The 19,668-nt window shown below is 39.9% G+C and overlaps 2 protein-coding genes across 2 annotated transcripts; both read left to right on the top strand.

The window, feature by feature from the left end:
- Positions 1 to 4,070: 4,070 nt before the first annotated feature.
- LOC139699925 (UDP-glycosyltransferase UGT5-like) lies at positions 4,071 to 15,534 on the top strand. The gene is made up of 5 exons (XM_071598338.1): positions 4,071 to 4,413; positions 7,160 to 7,682; positions 9,784 to 10,006; positions 13,579 to 13,798; positions 14,796 to 15,534. The coding sequence occupies exons 1-5, from the start codon at positions 4,094 to 4,096 to the stop codon at positions 15,103 to 15,105; spliced, it is 1,596 nt and encodes a 531-aa protein (XP_071454439.1). The 5' UTR covers positions 4,071 to 4,093; the 3' UTR covers positions 15,106 to 15,534.
- Positions 15,535 to 17,021: 1,487 nt separating this feature from the next.
- LOC139699927 (uncharacterized) lies at positions 17,022 to 17,786 on the top strand. The gene has a single exon (XM_071598340.1). The coding sequence runs from the start codon at positions 17,022 to 17,024 to the stop codon at positions 17,784 to 17,786; it is 765 nt and encodes a 254-aa protein (XP_071454441.1).
- Positions 17,787 to 19,668: the final 1,882 nt, after the last annotated feature.

Raw genomic sequence — 19,668 nt, 5'->3', positions numbered from 1 at the left:
CACTGCGTTCATCATCTTCGATTGACTCACGACCACTTCTGAACCGCTCGTGCCACTGGTAAACGACCGTTTTTTTTAGAGAATCGTTGCCGAAACACTTTTCCAACATTTCCAACGTCCGTGCGCCACTAAATCCGTTTTTTACGCAAAATTTAATACAAGTTCGTTGTTGCAAATTTAAATCCATTTCTGAAATTGTAAAAAATCGCCAACACACACAGAGATAGATGTACTCTTGGCTACGTAACTTTTGCAAATGTCAAGTTATGACACTAAGATTTAAAGGGAATATCAACAAAAGATGTACCAATTTAACAAAAAAAAAACAGAACTCAAATCGGAACGATGGGAGCGCCACACGGTGGTTATTCCGGGAACTTTTTGATCGAGGTAGTATACTATTTTTCTAATATGTTAACCTGGTGCCATCCAAATGTGTTATATATAACTGAGCATTAATGTATAAAAGACTGGTGCCCTATCCCCCCTCCGCCACACGTACTTGCGGCAGCTTTATTGAGTACATGTAGATTATTTGACAATATGAATTATATACTGTAGTTCTATGCCAATAAAATGAAGCTTTCATTGTAGCCATGCTAGGCGTTGTTATCGCGAGTAAGAAGCTCGGTCAATTAAAATCACGTCTTGCAACCTCAGTAACAGCCTCAGATTTTCATCTCTAGGAGTGTCTGTGTAAAAGATTATTCAATAGAACGCGAGGGAAGGCCGATTGCTGGCGGAATGACTTGCTACCTGACTTTCGTTGCGTCAGCACGAAAAATTTGCAACGTTTCCTCGCATGCGTCTCTTTTTCTCCTATGCACCGTTTTTTGTTTTAGAGCATTGCGAATGCATACTCTCCGGATGAGTGAAACTTTGATAAATGGAGATAATTGAATTCCTACCCAAGTACTTGTACAATATACTTCAGATTTACGCAATCACATGACAATTAATTATTGTCGTATCACTTAAAAAATGTCCTCCGAAGAATCCACTTTCAAGGGCAGAGTATCGACCTTAGGGTCCCGGATGATAAAATGGGTGGCACCTGTGGAAATCCTCAAACAAGCTGTATTTTTTCAGGGTACCAAATCTTCCTTGAGAACCGCTAAGAAGAGAGGGACGAAGAACTGCCCTCAACTACGCTTCAACGCTGAATGTGTTTAGGAATTCAACAGGTCGTAGGGTTTAATACGGGGCAAGGTTTGTTTGCTAGTAGGCAGTTGGTTTGAGAGGTGAAGCTCTACACCTGGAACTAATTAATTAATATCTATGCAATTCCCCGCAAGACGCCACAAGGGCATGTGGTGGAGGCAGTTGGAACACCAGATTGTTATGTATAAAAATGCACGTATTCATAAATATGTATAAAACACACATTTTACGTCCAATTATACTTATTGAACTTAGCCTGCATGAGTGGTTATGTCCGATTTGATTATGGATTATGTATCGTGCAAGGTAAAAACGAAAACTTTGATCTCTCTCTGCTTATATGTAGCTCTCTAATTCCTGGTGGTCCGATCCGCTAATGTTATAAGAGACCTTAAAAATTCCCTAGGTGTCGCTAGTAAACTCGACGGTCCCGAGCCCCTCGAATAGTATGAAGGCCGTTCTGCAATTGGTCTTCAATCTCGAGTCTGAAGTCATGGCGTGCTGGAGCAGTTTTATTACTCTTGGAAATTAGATGCTTGCTTTCTCACTGTACTAGCAACTCCACACCTCTAAGCCTGGAGGATACAGAGTAGTAACAACGCTTTCTTTTGGTAGGCTGATTGTACAAACATTAAAAAAATTACGTGAGTAATTTCCGAGTCAGAAATGCAAGCATGCGCAGTAGGATTTGATATTGTTCCGGAACAGAAAATGATCATTCGCCTTTCGCTTCTAGTCCACTGAGGAGTTGCGAGAGTATCCCGAGTCGGAAGTTGGCCGCATCGTATACGTAAATTAAATGGAAGAAAATGAAAGCATTTCACACCCTTCTCATCGGTTAGGGACGCCTGTGGAACGTTCTTGGGAGTGGATGTAAGGATTCCAACCTTCGTCCCACCGGCGGCCGAAAGATCATCCAAGGTCACGCCATCCTAAGCCAAACTACGACTGTTGCGTCACCAATAATGAGTCGCTGTATTGTTATAGGGCGGGCCTCGGGAGGCAGAGGAGAGGGCTCCTTAAAGAATGAGAGAGGATGACTGATTGTTTTTTCGGTGCCTTGGGGGACTCTTTTAGAGACAGCGAGCACGCGATGGCAAATGAAGGAATTTGAAGGCATGAGATGATTCTTCCTGCTCTGTTCTTTAACATCTACAGGTATTTGGGCGTCATCTGCGACGTAGAGTGTACGACGCTGATGAACTGAAATTGAAAGGGAAATATAAAGGAAAGTGGTTAATTTTTATTTCAAGTACAGAGGCTCAAAATTACTCTCACCGCGCTGAACTTGAGCTCTTTTTATGCATCTAGTTCTGCCTTCTGTTTTTGCGTCGCCGCATTCGCCGTTTTCATCCCTGCTGGAAAATATCCCTTTTCATTGTGTACCTCTTCATTTTAAGCTACAAAGCGACACTAGGTAATCACTTAATAACTGTTTGATGAACATCCAAAGAGAAGAGTAATTAATTTCTTTTTAATTGTTTCAACCTGGGTTGCTTCTTTTTAAGATTCCGGCTAACGAAAAACGATTGCCTCCCTGCCGCTTTTGAATCTTCATGTCCTAAAATTTTAAAGCGCGTTAGGTGAAAAAATAAATGTTACGAACAACCCATCAGATTTGGATGGCATGACGTCAGCATTCTACGAAACTCTATTCTTTGTCCACCGAGAGGTTTCTACCAACCTTGAAAATTTCTTAAAACATTCAATGGAATTTTGAGCAGTCATTCCCAAGCTATTCCTGGAGGAAACTAAACACAATATGTAGTATTGGTAGACGTAGGTTAAAGTGAAAAAATCAATCATGGATTTTGCATTGAAATCAACGATATTATCTTGCTTTTGCTTCCTTCCAACGGAGGCGTCGTTGAATTCTTAAATAAGACAAAGTGGGATCGTTAGTTCAAGAGTTAAGAAGGCCTGTTCTTTCAATTGGATTTTGAATTGTGAAAACTAAAACTCATACCTGGTTACCTGCCTCAATTATGATTGCCGGCTAAGAACTTTTCGACTACTGATTACAGTCAAGGACAAAGACGGTTTTTCGCTTGTGGCGAGCTAATATTTCTGCGAAGGAACTTGACCAAATGCGAAGATAGCGGCGGGAACTAAAGATCAAAAGCGATCCTTTCTCTCCCGCTACCGTACCTAAGTAATTGCGTTGATTTTCTATCATTCATCGCAGAACTACCATGTTTCCTATATTTTAGATAGCTTTCCACCTTCCCTAACGTCTGCGAGGGGAGAACAGCCTCAGTCTCTTTTATTGGCAAACTTCCCTACTGCCCCGGTATCACTTCAGTAATAATTTTAAATGATTAAATTCTGGATACACTTTCGATTGGAACTACATGAAACTCCGTCAATACACAGTTATAACTGTCATCAGTTAACTCGCGTCTGCAAATGAATTAAATAGAGACAAGTTTCCTACTTACCTTGAAAAATAATGCATTACATTTCATACAATACTGTGCATACATTTAATAGCAATCAACGTCCAAGTATTAAATAAATAAAAATGTGCTAATTTTGATTAATAAATACAAATTGGTACATGGATGAAATGATGAATCCAGAGCTAGTAAATGGAGAGAGAGATCAGATATAAATATAGTATACTGCTGATATAATAATCCTGAAATGGCCTAGAAAGATATAAGAATTGCATTACAAACTTTTGACCCTGATAAACCTTTCGACTTGAATTAATATGACATTTGATTTGTCATTTGACACGTTTTTGTCAATATCTGAGCTGGATTTCAAATAAGTGAGTGTATATAAGTAAGTGGTATTGCCTTTGCAAAGTAACACAGAAACTACAGGATTAAGTCATTGTTCCTTATTTGACAGGAGCTTGCTGAATATAAAAGTTAATGTATCATTTTTCTTTCTCCTTCAGTTTCCAAAGTCAAGGCACCAACAAAACATGGCACCAAGTGCCATGAAACTAGTGTTTTACGTGGTGGCATTCCTATTTGGAGCTGGCGTGCTGACCACTGCAGGGGCCTCGAGGATCCTATTTGCCTTGCCCCTCTCTGCAACGAGCCACAACAATGTCATCACAACCCTCTCCAGGGAGCTTGCAGTCCGTGGACACACAGTGAAGGTCATCACACCCCATCCAATTAAGGATCCTCCGGTAAACTACACGCAGATTGACACTTCTGAGAGTACCAAAGGATTGTTCCAGAGCCCGAAAGTGACTGACAAAAATAGCGTGATCGAGACGTGCTTCCTTATCTCAAGGTGAGGGTGTGGATGGAATTAATTCAATTATTGGGATATATTTATAGAAAACTCAAAGCTTGAGAGAATATTCTCTCACAATTCTTTAACAAACATCTCCTCAGCATTATTTTACATTAAAAAAGCTTCACTATCCAAATGAAATAGGCTTGGCCATTACTTGGTGAAATTATGATCAATTGGTAAAAATGGCTTTGCACTTTCCATTTTCCCTGGAGTTGTTTATTCACACAACCATTTGCAACATTACAGTGACATCACTTTCTAATTTTCGCCGATACTGTTGAATTACGTTAGAGAAAAGATGTTCAAACGTATTTTTTCATAGAAAGGAGAAAAAACTAAAATATTCCTTACCATAATCCAATGATAATCGGTACTCATAAATATGTGGAACCAAAATAAAGATTTATATAGATATTATTAAATCATATAAATTTGACATATGTAATTCCCTTTTTTAATAGTACACAAAAAATAGTAATGTTTACAGGACTTTCTATCAAGTAAAATCACAAAGACAAAAGTATATTTCATACCTTATCCTATTTTTCAGTAATGAGCGAATAAAAATAATTAAAATATTGACAAATTTTTTCAGTATTGAGTTTCATGTCAAATATTTATATTTTTCCTTGTGTTTTTAATGGCTCTCAGTCTGTTAAATATTAGAAATAAAAGAATCCATTACTCATTAGTGCCATGAGTGTTACTCACCTACTGAGGTTTGCCAAGGCTGACTTCATAAGTAGTAGTTGATAGGAGACCAGATGATGTATTTTATGCTTGAGAAGAGGGTGCTGCATTTTGAATATGGATTCACTTATCCAATTACATATAGAGATGCTCACTCTGGTATGGTATGTTTGATTCCATTTTTGACCTTTAAACACCCAAAGAAACAAAGGAAATATTAAGTTTTGGGGAGAGTACCTCCCAACAGGAAAGAACAAAAAATAATTTTGGTGGTTCTATTTGATACGTCACTTACTAATTTTTCTCATGGGCATAATTCCTACGTTAATAATATTACAGATGGTGCAGAAATGTTCCCTGAGCATTCAGAGAGTTTAGTCAACCCTTTCTGTGTGTTAGAAGTTTCAATCAAATAATTTGGGGAACATTTTCAGAAGGCTTAAGGAACACCTGTTAAAAAATTTGGGAATGTTCTCGGAATAAACCCTGGGCAGTAGTGTACCAACTCATCCCCCTACAAGCTACACTACATTAGTACTTACATTCTGGTTGGAGGATCAGGTATTAGGCTGATTTATGTATTTATGTACACATTTTTAGTGCTGTGCATCATCTGGATTGATCTATCTCTATCCTTTTTAGCAAACAAAATGGGTCACACATCACATTTCCCTGTCCATAAGACTGACTGGCACCACATAAAATGTACTGTGATTTTTCAGATTAGAATTAGTGAAAAATTTTTGGATCAAACATAAAAAGATAAAAGTATTTCAATAAACACTTAATGTGAAGAAAATGAAATTTTTTCATTAATCAATTGGCAGCTATATCAACATTTATTCATTGTAAAATTCCAGAAATTCATCTTCACAAATGCTAAATCATTTTCACTGCTATTTTCACTGAGGTAGTCACTTCACAGTCATACACAATTTTATCTTCATCTTCTTTAAAGTGTATTGATAAATTCACATTTTGATTGTCTTGCTTTTTACTTTCTGCTCGGACTTTTTCAACCAATCACAAACACTAGAAATCGACAACCCTTTCATTCTTCCAGTAGGTGTATGTATGTGCCTTATAACTTGTCTTTCGTATTCAAGGGGCAGTTTCTGTGCTATTGTAGTTCTGTTATGTATAAGTGCACCAACAATTTATTGTCATAAATCTCTTGTGCCATGACATTGCCCTAAAAAATTGACAATAGCCTATCACTAATGTTCTTGCTTCAGTTAAAATTATATAGGTTGAAACAGTAATTCTGCGATTCCTGTGATTTATCATCAAGTTCTAAACATTTTCCTCAAGCTTAAGCAATTTAGGAGCACATGAAAATACAGTTTTTTACATATATCTTAAATTACTAAACTCATCCTCTGCTTTTTGTACTCTTGTATCATCTTCTCTGTTGGAGGTTGGTCAAAATGCCTTTCAGCTACATAGTTTCTTGTGTTCTGAAGGGTAATTCCAGACTTTACAGTGAAGAGTAATTTAAGTTTACATGCAAAACAGAATGACAGTCTTATCTCTTTAGATTCCATGAGGTTGTTCTAATTTTAACTTTTTATTCAAACCTCAGGTCCTGTTACTATTTTGATATTTTCAAAACTTGTATTAAAGACAAACATTTTCTATGCCTTTACAATTCTGTCAGAGATTGAGTTCCTGTAGTCCTATTGAGCTTATCGAGATAGGTACAATGTATTAGTAGAGGGGCAATATCCCTATTAGCCAATGTACGAAGACTGACCAGAGAGTAACTCATGTTTCAGCCTAGCTTGCCGGTGGGTAGGGCCAGAGCCACCATCTCGGTGTCTAAACGTCCCTACACTCAGCACGCATCCTGCTGTACATTTTGCGTCTCACAGATTCCCTGTACCTTTTATATCAAGCATCTCTTGTCCTAAATTAAAGACTTGGACACAATTAAAATACAATTCCATGAGGTGGTGTCCACTAAATCTTTAAATTTCTAGTTTCAGTCACATGGTACTTGGTTATTCTTCATTATTGATATTGCTATAGTTAATTTATTTCTTTTCTCCAGGCTCTCAGAAGCAATTTGCAAGGACATGCTGCTATCGCCAGAAGTGCAGGATCTCATCAAAGAAGCAAAGACTGGAAAAGGATATGACATGGTGGTTGTGAGCATGTTCTACTGTGATTGTGCTTATGCCTTTGCTCACATATTTGATGCTCCATTGGTCATCATATCTCCAGCAGGGTCCTTCCCTGTGACTGACACCATGGTTGGGAACCCTGCCTTGCCCTCATTTGTCCCTGATGTCTTCTCGCCATTCTCCGACAAAATGAGTTTCATGGAGCGAGTCATGAATTCCCTCATACACTTGGGTACGCTCACCTTCCACCATACCCTCATATACCCTAAGCACAATGCAATCCTGAGGGAGGTTTTTGGTGACTCCTTCCCCTCGGTGCAAGAGCTTGAGAAGAGGGTTGCCTTGGTCCTACTCAACCAACATCACAGTATCCTGTTTCCACGACCCCTAGTGCCCAACCTTGTGGAGGTCGGAGGGATGCATGTGAAGCCACCCAAGCCTCTGCCCCAGGTAATTGCTGCTTGCAAGTGGATAAAAAGATGACTGTAAGGGGCTATGAGCTCATTAATTAGTCTGTAAATTAAATTCTGACGTAACTTCTGTACCTTAAACTCTGGGGCATCTTGTAATCAGTTCTTACTAACCATGGTCAAGTAATAGCTCGCCACAAGATGCGTGACACTGTAACAATCATCCCTTTTCATATAACCTCAGTGCTCTAATTAATTCAAGAAATAGGTTTGTTTTTCTAGTAATAAAATTTGGTAGATTTTACTGTGGTAAACGGTTGGAGGGCCTAGATGATGTCACGCAGGCCAAAAAACATGCAAATGTGGAACACTTACACTGGTGAACTGAACAGAATTTTAACATCAGAACAATTTTTATTACACTTCTTTGACAGCATCACATTTTCTCATTTTTCCTCTACCAATAGAAGGTAAAAAGTTTTTGCACAAAAAGATATTGAGGAGTTCATTATTTATTAGATTAAACCTAAGATTATTACAAGGTCAATTGTATTAGTATGTTTTGTAATACCTAAGTGCATGCAATAGTATTAGATATTTTTTACCTTTAAATCATTTTCCATGAATTAATATGCACGAGTTTAATTCAAAGCTATTAGGTGGGGGTAATAGTTTGGCATGAAACTAAAATGGCCAGTTTTTGTCACAAAAACATAATTTATTATACATTTCGGAGAATGATATGATGTCTCAGGGATGTATCAAGTGACTTCTGCTGGGAAGAGGATCTATGGAGGGGAAGGCAATCATATTACAAGTGAGGGGAGAGGTGAATGTGTAACAGAGGATGATGGCTTTGGAAAATAATATTGGAGAGGTATGAGGAGTGTAATTATGAAGAAAAAGGCAATAAACCCTCCGAGGTGAGAAGAAATTTGAGCTGTGATGGTTTCTGGTGTCTTAGTATTCTTACATCAAGTTTTTGTATTTTTCATGAAACAGCAGCATTAAAGAGGCCCAGTAGTCAATCCCTGCACTCTGGTTAGGCCAAGGCAGCTAACCCTCCTGAAATTAACGCTTATAGTCAGTTACACTTGGTGATGTATTTGGGTAATTTGAAAGGTTCTTGCAATTACCGCCAGAGGTCAGTGCCAGTCCAACGAGTTTCCCCATGTAGTAATTGGTAATCCTTTATGAGTTAACATGTAATGGGTCAGCACTCGGGGAAGAGATCTGTGGATCAGATACCTCTCTATTGTTGTCCCCATGTAATGATTTGTGAAGATGGAAAAAATTGTGATTTGAGCAGTGATTAAATACTTTGTAAAGAAAGGTATGAAAGCAAAGGAAATTTATTCTGACTTCCAGAACAGTCTGAGGGACTCTGCTCCCTTATATTCAACTGTTGCCAAGTGGACAAACAAGTTTAAGTTTGGTGGGGACAGCTTAGATAATGATCAGTGTAGCAGTCGGCAAAAATGTGCCACTACCCCAGAAATTAAAGCAATAGTGCATAAAATGGTCATGGAAGATCCCTGACTGGAAGTGTGAGAAATTGCTGAAGCTGTAGGGATGTCATCTGAACAGGCATATCACATTTTAACCGTGGAATCGGATATGATAAAATTATCTGCTAGATGGGTGCCAGATTATCTGCTAGATGGGAAACTCTTATCTCAGGATCACAAATACATCAGAATGGAAATTTCTGAAAAATGTTTGGCCCATTCTAAGAGCAAGCAACAAGATTTTCTGTGCCGGTTTGTGACCAAAGTAATTTTTCTGGCAAATTGACTAGCATTTTTAGGTCGAAATCATACCCGTGTACCCCTGGCCAGGCCCCATAAGACACAGGCTGATTTTAGAGTGCATTTTGAAGTGAGAAAAATGCATCTTATGGGTGAGGAAATATAGCGTGTGCAAATATAGGATGCCTTCTCATTTGATAGCTTATACATACTTGCACTCTATAACAGCAATTTTACATAAACCTCAAATTTACATACTTTTTCACCGATTCCTTCAAAAGTTAAAATTTGAGGATTAACAGTAGTTCAAATTCTTAAAAACCTATAAATTCTTTCAAATTATCAATCTTATGCTGAAGATATGCTGCAAATAATTTTATTTTAATTTTACAGGACATAAAGAAAATCATGGATGATGCTAAAAATGGTGTCATTTACTTCAGTTTGGGCTCTAACTTGAAGAGTGCAGGACTTCCAGATTCAATTAGAGATTCCTTAATGGCTGCTTTTGGTGAACTGAAGCAGACAGTGCTATGGAAGTGGGAAGAAGATTCCTTGCCGGGACAGCCCTCAAATGTGAAGATTTCAAAATGGTGGCCACAAGCAGATATATTAGGTCAGTGTAACATTCCATAGGGTAATACCATGAACATTATAGAAAACTTCTTCCTTAATCTTTCTACAATTCTTTTCTAATTTGCCTGCATATGATAGCCATAAACTATTAACACATTGAATCATTATCTATCTATCTATTTGCCTATCCTAACAAAGCACATCCTGACATCCGAAACTAAAATAAACTCTTCTGCTTCCATCCCTCCCTCATTCTGTCCAACATGCATATCCTATTCCTGCGACTTTCTCGCTTACCTACCCCTTATTATCCCTTCCCCTATCATAGTCTTTACCTTCCCATTGCCAATAAAATTCTCTGTATCCAACTTTCCTACTTCCTTTGGATTCCTTCCAACAATCCCCTCACACCCTTAACCAGGCACTTCCTAATTAGGTTTCTTTTCTGTCCATTTTAACTTTTTTTATCCTTCTCCATGCCTATGATTAAAAAGCCTTCAATCTAAGCATCTTGCATCAATGACAATGTTTTGTAGCATTCGAAGCCACTCCTTATATCAAAGTTTTATGAACCTCTCTTTAGCATATTTACTCAACATCCCCATTAAAAATTTCATTCTCCTTGTAAAAGCTTCTTTACCTAATGCAATTCTTCTTATCTCCCTCCTACTTTGACCATTTTGGTCCAAATTACTTCAGATATAGGTAAACTGTTCCACCTGCTCTAGATTATGAACTCCTATTTTAATATTGAACAGCTTTCCTCTTCCTCAAAAACAGCATATCCTTAGTTTTCTTTACATTTAATATCTTAACTCATACCTATTCCAGTGACTTTCTAATACACTTGGCAATGCTTGCTACCCCTAGGCTTGCTGACAAACTAAAGCTTGATAATCCACAAACCTAATGGATTTTATGAACTGTCCACTCACTTTCATTCCTATCTCCAGTCCTTCCCATCCCTCTTTTACCATTTCCTCCACGTATATGTTAAAAATCACAGGTTATTATGGACACCCCTGACTTACCCCTCTATATAATATTGCCTAACCAGATTCTCCATCTGTCACTTGTACCTGAGCAGTCTGAAACATATGGAGGTTTCAAATAAGTCTTTTATTCCTCCAATCAACTCCTATTTTTGACAATACATTGATTAATTTCACCCAATTCATTTAATTTAATGTCCTCTCAAAATTTTTCTATTGTTGACCTAATTACTTCTTGGGTATCATATGTGCCTCTCCCTTTTCTGAACCCAAACTGATCATTCCCTAAGTAATCAATTGTTCTGCTCTCCATTCTCTGATTGATGATTCTGAGTATCAGTCTTATTACATATGTAAAATTCAAGTCTTTGCATGATAGTCTTTATATATAGCTGCTTTTCCTTTTCTTGATGTAGAAACTAACAGTGATCTGATGGAATATTCTAGCCAAATTCTCCCTCATACATGCTACAAATTTGTCCATAAAAGCATTTCCTATCATGTTTTCCTAAACTCTTAAGTAGTCCCTCAGGAATATTTTACCCCTATGACCTTATTTGATTTCATTATCCTTAATTTCCTTCTATTGCATCGTCCAGTATGCCTGGACCTAAGCCATCCCCATCCACATCATATTGTCTTTCAATGTCTAAGCTTGCTGGTCTTTACCATATAGTTCCTTTAACTATTTCTTCCATAACTCTTGAATCTTTCCTGATTAAATTAATATTTTTTATCATGATTAATATTAGATTTTTGCTCAGTTTTAACCATCTTACTTCCTTTAGTGTAATTGTTACTTACTTACTTACTTTAGTGTACCAATTTCACTTTTCCTTTATAAACTTTCCATCCATATCCTTGTACTTCGTCTTCTTTTGCCCTATTTATTTCCCACTTCATTTCATTATTCAACTTTTTGTCCTTTGTTTTACCAAGCTCTTTGTATACATTTTCCTTTTTCTCTCCCTCATCTTTCTAATTATCTTCTCTGTTAGTAGTTGTAGTTTTATGGGAGGCAACTGACGGCTAAGGTCATTTGCACCATTAGAGATGGTTGGGATAGGAAGGGTGGAGATAAACCTGATGTTGGCATTAGCCTACTCTTATCAAAAGGTGCCAAGGGGTCTTCCGTTTAACATCCCACCAGACAGACGCAGACTCACTCAAAGTGCTCTCCACAAAGCACCTCAAGTAGGGATCGGAATACCACTGGAAAATATCTGTTGTCTCCAGGTTTTGAACCTGGGCCTTATCGGTGGGATGTCAATATGTTAGTCATTGCACCATCCTGATCCTCATCTTGTCTGTCATCCATGGTTTTATTGCCCTTCTTCTATTATCTGTTCCTACGATTTTGTTTGCAGCTTTCAACATCCTTTTTTGATATGTTCCAAATTCTTCTATGTTAACAACCTCCTATTCCTAACCGATGATTTTCTCTGCTACATGTTGATACTCCTTGTATTTTTGGTAAATGTTTCTCAAATTCTTCAGCCATCTTTCCTGTTTTTGCCTCTTGAATCTGATGTTACACTTCATCAGTATCATTATCCATAACAAATCATGTAGATCTGAGCAAATACCAGGTCATATATTTAAGGAGCTGCAGGGGAACTTTGTATAATGAGCATAATTTGTTTTGTGATCTTTCTTGTAAAGTGACACTTGTTTAGTGAAACAACTTTTCACGTATAAGTTAATATAAAATATGATAATAAATTCCATGCAGAAAAAAATAAACTATGTAAAATATTTCTTCAAAGAAAATGATATATTAGTACATTTTTTAGGATAGTGTATCATGTTTATCAATTCTTTTACCCTGGAATGAAGCAACCGAACACCATTTGTGAAAACAAAAATGTTATGAAAATGAAACTCAGAATTATCATGAAATTAATTTCTCCTGTGCACAGCCAATGCTATATTAGGATGATACCCTATGAGGGCATTAGGGTGCTGCCTTATTAGGGTAACAGTTTCCCACAACCTCTTCATCATATTTAGCCTGCTGTTTTGGACTTTGAATGCTAGTTGAACAAGGACTAAACACAAACTGAAGTAGCAGGTGGACAATTATTCCAGGAAGACCCATCTCCTCTTCACTCTTAATGCAAAGTTTACTCATTAAGCTAGTCATTTTCAGGACCAATATTTTTGCTTGTTATGCAAATTACTTACTATGTGAGGTGCTTGTTAGGCAAAGTTTCACAGTGGTGTCAGAAATTATTCCTTATCTATAAACCATATTTAAGAAGCCCCTAGCATATCACACGGTTCCCAGTGACTGGAAAATGGCTAATGTCACATCTGTCTAAGTACCTGAGGCCTACAAAGCTATACCTCAGTGGAATTTTCTATGGAAAACATAATTACCAACCCCATAAAACAGCATGGGTGTCATTTTATGAGTGAGGTGATAATATCCAGCTATTTTTTATGCAAAGCCATGTTGTTTGAATTGAGAATCCTCATATTAAAAAATTAAGCCATAGCCTGGATATGCTTTATTTTTGATGAATACTTTTCAGTACAGACTTTTCTGTGAAATTAGGTGACATTAAAATAAAAGTATTGGAGCACATTGATGAAACTTTACTCCCTTTCTTCTTTTCAGCTCATCCACACATAAAGGTGTTCATCACGCATGGAGGTTTGCTAAGCTTCCAGGAAGCTGTGGATAGAGGGGTCCCACTTATTGGAATCCCTTTCTATGGTGACCAGGACATGAACATGAAGCATGTCTCCGATTTGGGTGTTGGCCTAAAGATGGAATATGAATCCATCACAAAGGAATTGGTATTGGAAAATATCAACCAGATTTTGAAGGACCCAAGGCAAGTCAGCAATTAAGCTTTGTCCTGTTCTTTTTCATATCTTTATCAGCAAGTAAATTGACTATTTAACTGGCTGGAAATGGAACACCTATGTAATGTAATTTGTTTTGGATCAAAATCTTGGGCATATTAAAATTTTTCATTAGTAAAGTCAGTGTAGTTAAAAAAAATAATTTTAGCAATACTATTGAATGAAAGAGTTGATACACAAATGCCAATTATTTTTATGAGCCTAATTTTTTAGACCCATATTCAAATATGACTGGTATTTTTATGTAATTAGTTTTGATGGATTATGCAATTTAGGTGTGTGGGTGAGTAAAACTTATATTCAACTTTTTTGGTTGTTGAAAGAAATTTGAACAAGGCAGAAAATTAATGCAGGAGATGATGAGAATCAATGGGGCATTGACTACTGTATTGAAAGGGAGACTCTTGGTTAAGCAAGGCAAAGGGTGGAAAAGATTTGGAATCTTGGACAGCATGAAGTGAGATGGAATGTATGTGGAGCTGAAAAATGGCTTACTGTAATGCTGTGCTTATTGTGGTGTTATTAGGAGTAAAGAAGCATTGCAATTCTTAGTTTTTCAGAGAAGATGACACTATTTCGCAGTTTTTCTGCTTTTATTGAATAGCTACTAGGTCCAACTGGTGGAGCACTTTCTGCTAATAAAACACCCTCGTCTCCTGTAACCCTTTGGACCCGATTTTCAAAGTCATTAAACATTCAATCAAATTAATTCTATGATTAAGAAATATGCAAAATGCTCTCCAAATATGTATTAATATATTTAGCTATAAAAACACACAACTGATATAAGGATGAAAAATATATTAATGAATTACTAAGGAACCAAAAATATTGCCCAATGAGAGTAAATCAGGATGAAAAAAGGTCATCGATATAGATTATAGTTCCAGTATTTGTTACTCCCTCACCTACAAAATATGCATTAAATATGGCAAGCTATATTTAATTTGTTTGTATATTTTGTAGTTACTCAAAGAGGATGAAGCAACTCAGTGCATTGTGGAAGGACCGGCCAGAGCCACCTTTGGAGAAGGCAGTGTACTGGACAGAGTATGTTCTGCGTCACAATGGTGCAAAACATTTGATGTCCGCTGGGACTGAACTTGCCTGGTGCCAGTATTATCTTATTGATGTGGCAACTGTGATTTTAGGGATTGTTTTTGGAGTGTTGGCAATTGGAGTATTAATGCTTTGCTATCTCATTAGGCTTTGCAAACGCAAACCCACCAAGAAAGGCTCAGCTAAAGACAAGTCCAGCAAACAGAAGAAGCACTGAGATACATACAACCCACATGTTAAGGGCCATAGAAAACGGATATTCTTCACTCTCCAACCGCCAATTTTCATGGACCACATGAGTGTTCATTCTCATTTTCTTTGTTTTTGTATTCAATTCAAACTTATAAATTAAAACTTCTTTCGGCCCTGTGTCCAAAGAACATCAGAAACGATTTCCCTGTTGAATCCCAATTGAAAAGAAAAATTCCATCTGCAACTGTGAGAAAACCCTGCTTTGGGTCATATCGTGGCATTTGGTGATACCTATGTTAAGTTTTAAGTCATAACGAAGTAGGGTTTTTCATTGCATTTCCAAAGTCGAAAAGTGTGAATGTGTATTGTGACTGTTCATAATGTTGTCTGATTGCCTGTTTTTTACATAACTATACTTGATAAGATGCTAAATTCCAATAAAGTATATTTTGAAGGACCTTGTTTTATTTGTAAGATATTGCCATAAATTATACATAGGTAACTCTCATTTACTCCAAATTAAATTTAAATATGAATTTCTACATTGATCTGCAGATATCGCCTCTCTTTCTTAGATGATAAAAGACATCTGAAAATGGATACTTATATTCACAATGTCTGAATAGTCATACATATTTAACATAAGATGGCTATGCCTAAAGTTTGGATTCACTGCTTATCAAAACTATATCTAAAGTGTTAAAAAATTGGATTAAAAAATTAATTGATTTTTATTAAGTGCTAAAATAAAATGATCTCATTTTCTTCTTCTCCCCTTGTACATTTTTCTTCATATTTCTTGTGTGTGGGGCTAACACTGCAGCCATGTGATGTTTATCATCAGTAGATCTTTCTTGAGAAATTCTCCAAGTTTCTTCTTTAAAAATGAATCATGTGTGTTACAATAATAATATATTTTATCTTGGAAATTAAGATTATTGAGAGGAGTGAATTGAAAGGAGCAGGATTTGCTTGATGAGAGGAGTAAAAGAAATATGTGAATGACAAAAAAAAAGGGTTTTAAGTCAGTAAGCAGGGGCAGAGACTGTTTGGGAATGTAACCTGGAGTGGATGCTGAAATATGGGGGCTATCAAAGCATAATCCTCAGTGTTAAGCCAAAGGATAACTTGTGGAGATGAAAGTTTGCGTTCCTGCATCTGCTATGAGTGAGAATGAAGACAGAAAACTGAAAGTGGCAATGATTTTTGGGTATGAATGGGTGCATTTGGAGGGAAGGGCGCCAAAGAACAGTTCTGAGAATCCAACAGTGAAGTGATGACGGGAAAAGAATTGTTGCACTGGGTGAGCTGAATGACTAAGGGGGAGATGATCGGGTGCAGAAAGATTGGTGGCCACCCAAAGGGAAAGGAAGGACACAAAATTTAGTAAGATGGTGCTTAACTTCTGCTTGGAGCATGGCTACTTTGTCTCTAACACATGGTCTAGGCATAAGTCAATATGCATCAGTATATATGGGTACATCAGGATCAGGCAAGTTAGAAGGATGAAGTATTGTATTTGAGTTGGGCATGTTAGAGATATGAGTGTGAAAAGAGAATCGAAATAAGTGGCAGCTTTAGGTTATATCTAAAAAGGATTTTGGTTGCAAATTGGTGAGAAATAAACTTGCAGATCATATAGAGAGAGTTAAGATGAGCCATGTGAGGGTCCTGGACACCATGAAAGAATGTGCAATACCTGTATAGCGAGTAGGGTGGTCAGTCCGAAATAAATACGCCCTCAATGAGGTAACGACAACTTTATTTTCGCGCGGTACAAAATGTAACAGCGGTGCGAAGCGAGGGCGTATTTATTTCGGACTGACCACCCTACTCGCTATAGTGGTGACCCCGACGTGATCCTCTTAAAGGAGAATCGTTAATTTTGTCGAGTTCGCGCAGTTTTTCGCCACGTGGTCCGTCCCCTACCAGGCTGCCGTAATGGAGGGCTCAAACGTTAGCCGTGTGACCATCAGGATCCCTCCGTTTTGGCCTGATAGACCCGCGCTGTGGTTCGCGCAAGTAGAGGTGCAATTTTCTTTAGCGGGAATAACCAACGAGGTTACAAAGTTCTCGCACGTGGTCGCGCAGTTGGACAGTAACCACGCGCAAGAGGTCGAGGACGTGATAATTAATCCCCCTGCCGAAAACCCGTTTCAACGGATCAAGGAGGAGTTAATCCAGCGGCTGTCCGTCTCCCAGGAGCAGCGGATACGCCAACTCCTAGAGCACGAGGAGTTGGGCGACCGGAAGCCGTCTCAGTTCCTACGCCATCTTCGCACGCAGGCCGGCGTCTCCGTGCCGGACGGGTTCTTGCGGACGCTCTGGCTGAATCGCCTGCCATCCTACGTGCAGTCGATCCTAGTCACGCAGGATTCGGTGGAGCTAGGAGAGCTGGCGAAACTGGCCGACAAGATCCACGAGGTAACCCCAAGGCATCAAGTCGCCAGCACTTCTTCCCGCCACGAAATGGACGAGTTGCGGAAGGACATCGCGGAGTTAACCCGTCAAGTCGCAGCGCTGACTGCCTTTCGCCCGAATTCCCGCGGCCGTCCACGCTCGAAAAGCCGACAACGTGGTGCCCGTAGCCCTTCAGAACCCCCCGATTCCCGCCTGTGCTGGTACCACGCGACGTTTGGTGCCCGCGCTCGCAAGTGCCGTTCCCCATGTGAACACGAGGCGGAAAACCGCGTGGGCAGCGACTAATGGCGGCCGACGACCGCTGCCCCAACCCGCGCCGCTTGCACGTAATGGACGCGACGTCAAAGGTAAACTTTTTAATTGATACCGGATCCGACCTGTGTGTGTACCCGAAATGTCTCGTTAGGGGTCGGCGTGCGCCGAATTCCTATGAACTCTTTGCGGCAAACGGAACGGTTATCGCGACGTACGGATTCATTGACTTAATTTTGAATTTGGGCCTTCGACGCGAATTTCCTTGGCGGTTTGTCATCGCTGACGTCGACAAACCTATCATCGGGGTAGATTTTTTGTCCCACTACAACCTGTTGGTGGACATTAGAAATCGCCGAATTTTCGACGCGACCACTTCGCTGACCATCAGCGGCCGCGAGGTGAAATCCGCGGCCCCGCAGGTGAAAACAGTGGTGAACAATTCCCCTTTTCACGCCGTTCTGAGCGAATTTCCCGAGATTACTCGCCCAGCCGGGACGCCGAGGGAAACGCGCCACTCCACGGTGCACCATATTCGTACGACACCGGGACCGCCTTCGTCCTGTAAACCGCGTCGCTTAGCGCCGGACAAGCTTGCCATCGCGAAGCGCGAATTTGAAGCGATGCTTCGCAACGGCACCGCCCGACGCTCCGACAGCTGCTGGGCCTCACCCCTCCATCTCGTGCCGAAAAAAGACGATGAGTGGCGCCCGTGTGGGGATTACCGCGGGCTTAATGCACGCACGATACCGGACAGATATCCGGTACCGCATATCGCGGACTTTGCCGGTAATCTCGCTGGGAAGGCAATTTTTTCACGCATAGACCTGGTACGTGCATATCATCAGATCCCCGTGAACCCCGAAGACATTCCCAAAACTGCGATAACAACGCCGTTTGGTCTCTTCGAGTTTCCCTTCATGGCTTTCGGCCTGAGAAACGCCGCTCAGACCTTCCAGCGATTCATCGACGAAGTGATTAGGGGGCTCGACCATTCATATGCTTATTTGGACGACATTTTGGTTGCCTCGGTGGACGCTGATGAACACAGGCGCCATCTTAGGGAGTTGTTTTCGCGGTTGCAGGAGTATGGTGTGCTTGTGAACCCCGCTAAATGCCTCTTGGGTGTGCAGGAAGTCACATTCCTGGGGTATTGTGTCAGTGCGTCCGGCACCCAACCGACAGCAGAGAAGATCGACGCGGTGAAGTGTTTTCCCTTGCCCCAAAGCGTGAAGCAATTACGCCGATTTCTGGGCATGGTTAATTTTTACCGACGGTTCATCCCACATGCCGCAGTTTTACAACAGCCGTTGAACGATGTGCTTCGCGGGGGTGTAAAAGGGAGTGATGTCGTGCAGTGGACCGACGAACTTCAGGGTGCTTTCCACTCATGCAAAGACGCCGTCGCTCAGGCGACAATGCTTGCGCACCCCGATCTAACCTTACCCTTAGCTCTCTTTACAGATGCTTCAGACGTATCCATAGGTGGAGCGCTTCACCAGCGCACGAGCGGCGGTTGGCAGCCCTTGGCGTTTTTCACCCGCAGACTCAAGGGAGCGCAGCAGAAGTACAGCCCTTACGACAGGGAACTGCTGGCGGTGTATGAAGCAATCAAGTACTTCCGCCACATGCTTGAGGGTCGGGACTTTGTCATCTTCACTGACCACAAACCCTTAACATACGCGTTCGCGCAGAAGCCGGAGAAGTGCTCCCCGCGGCAATTTAGGCACCTGGAGTTAATCGCACAATTTTCAACCGAAATTCTCCATATTTCCGGGAAGGACAATGTCGTCGCCGACGCCCTGTCAAGGGTGGAGGCAGTGTCCTCCGCTATCAATTTCGCGGCATTGTCCGAGTCGCAAAAAGAGGATGATGAACTCAAATTGCTAATGAGGTCTGACGGTGTTTTGCCTGT

The sequence above is a fragment of the Hetaerina americana genome, unplaced genomic scaffold (genome assembly GCF_022747635.1).
Source record: "Hetaerina americana unplaced genomic scaffold, ioHetAmer1.1.p SCAF_980, whole genome shotgun sequence".
Taxonomy (NCBI): Eukaryota; Metazoa; Arthropoda; class Insecta; order Odonata; family Calopterygidae; genus Hetaerina; species Hetaerina americana.
The sequence above is the reverse complement of the archived record's forward strand: the minus strand, read 5'-3'. Positions and strand labels throughout refer to the sequence as shown.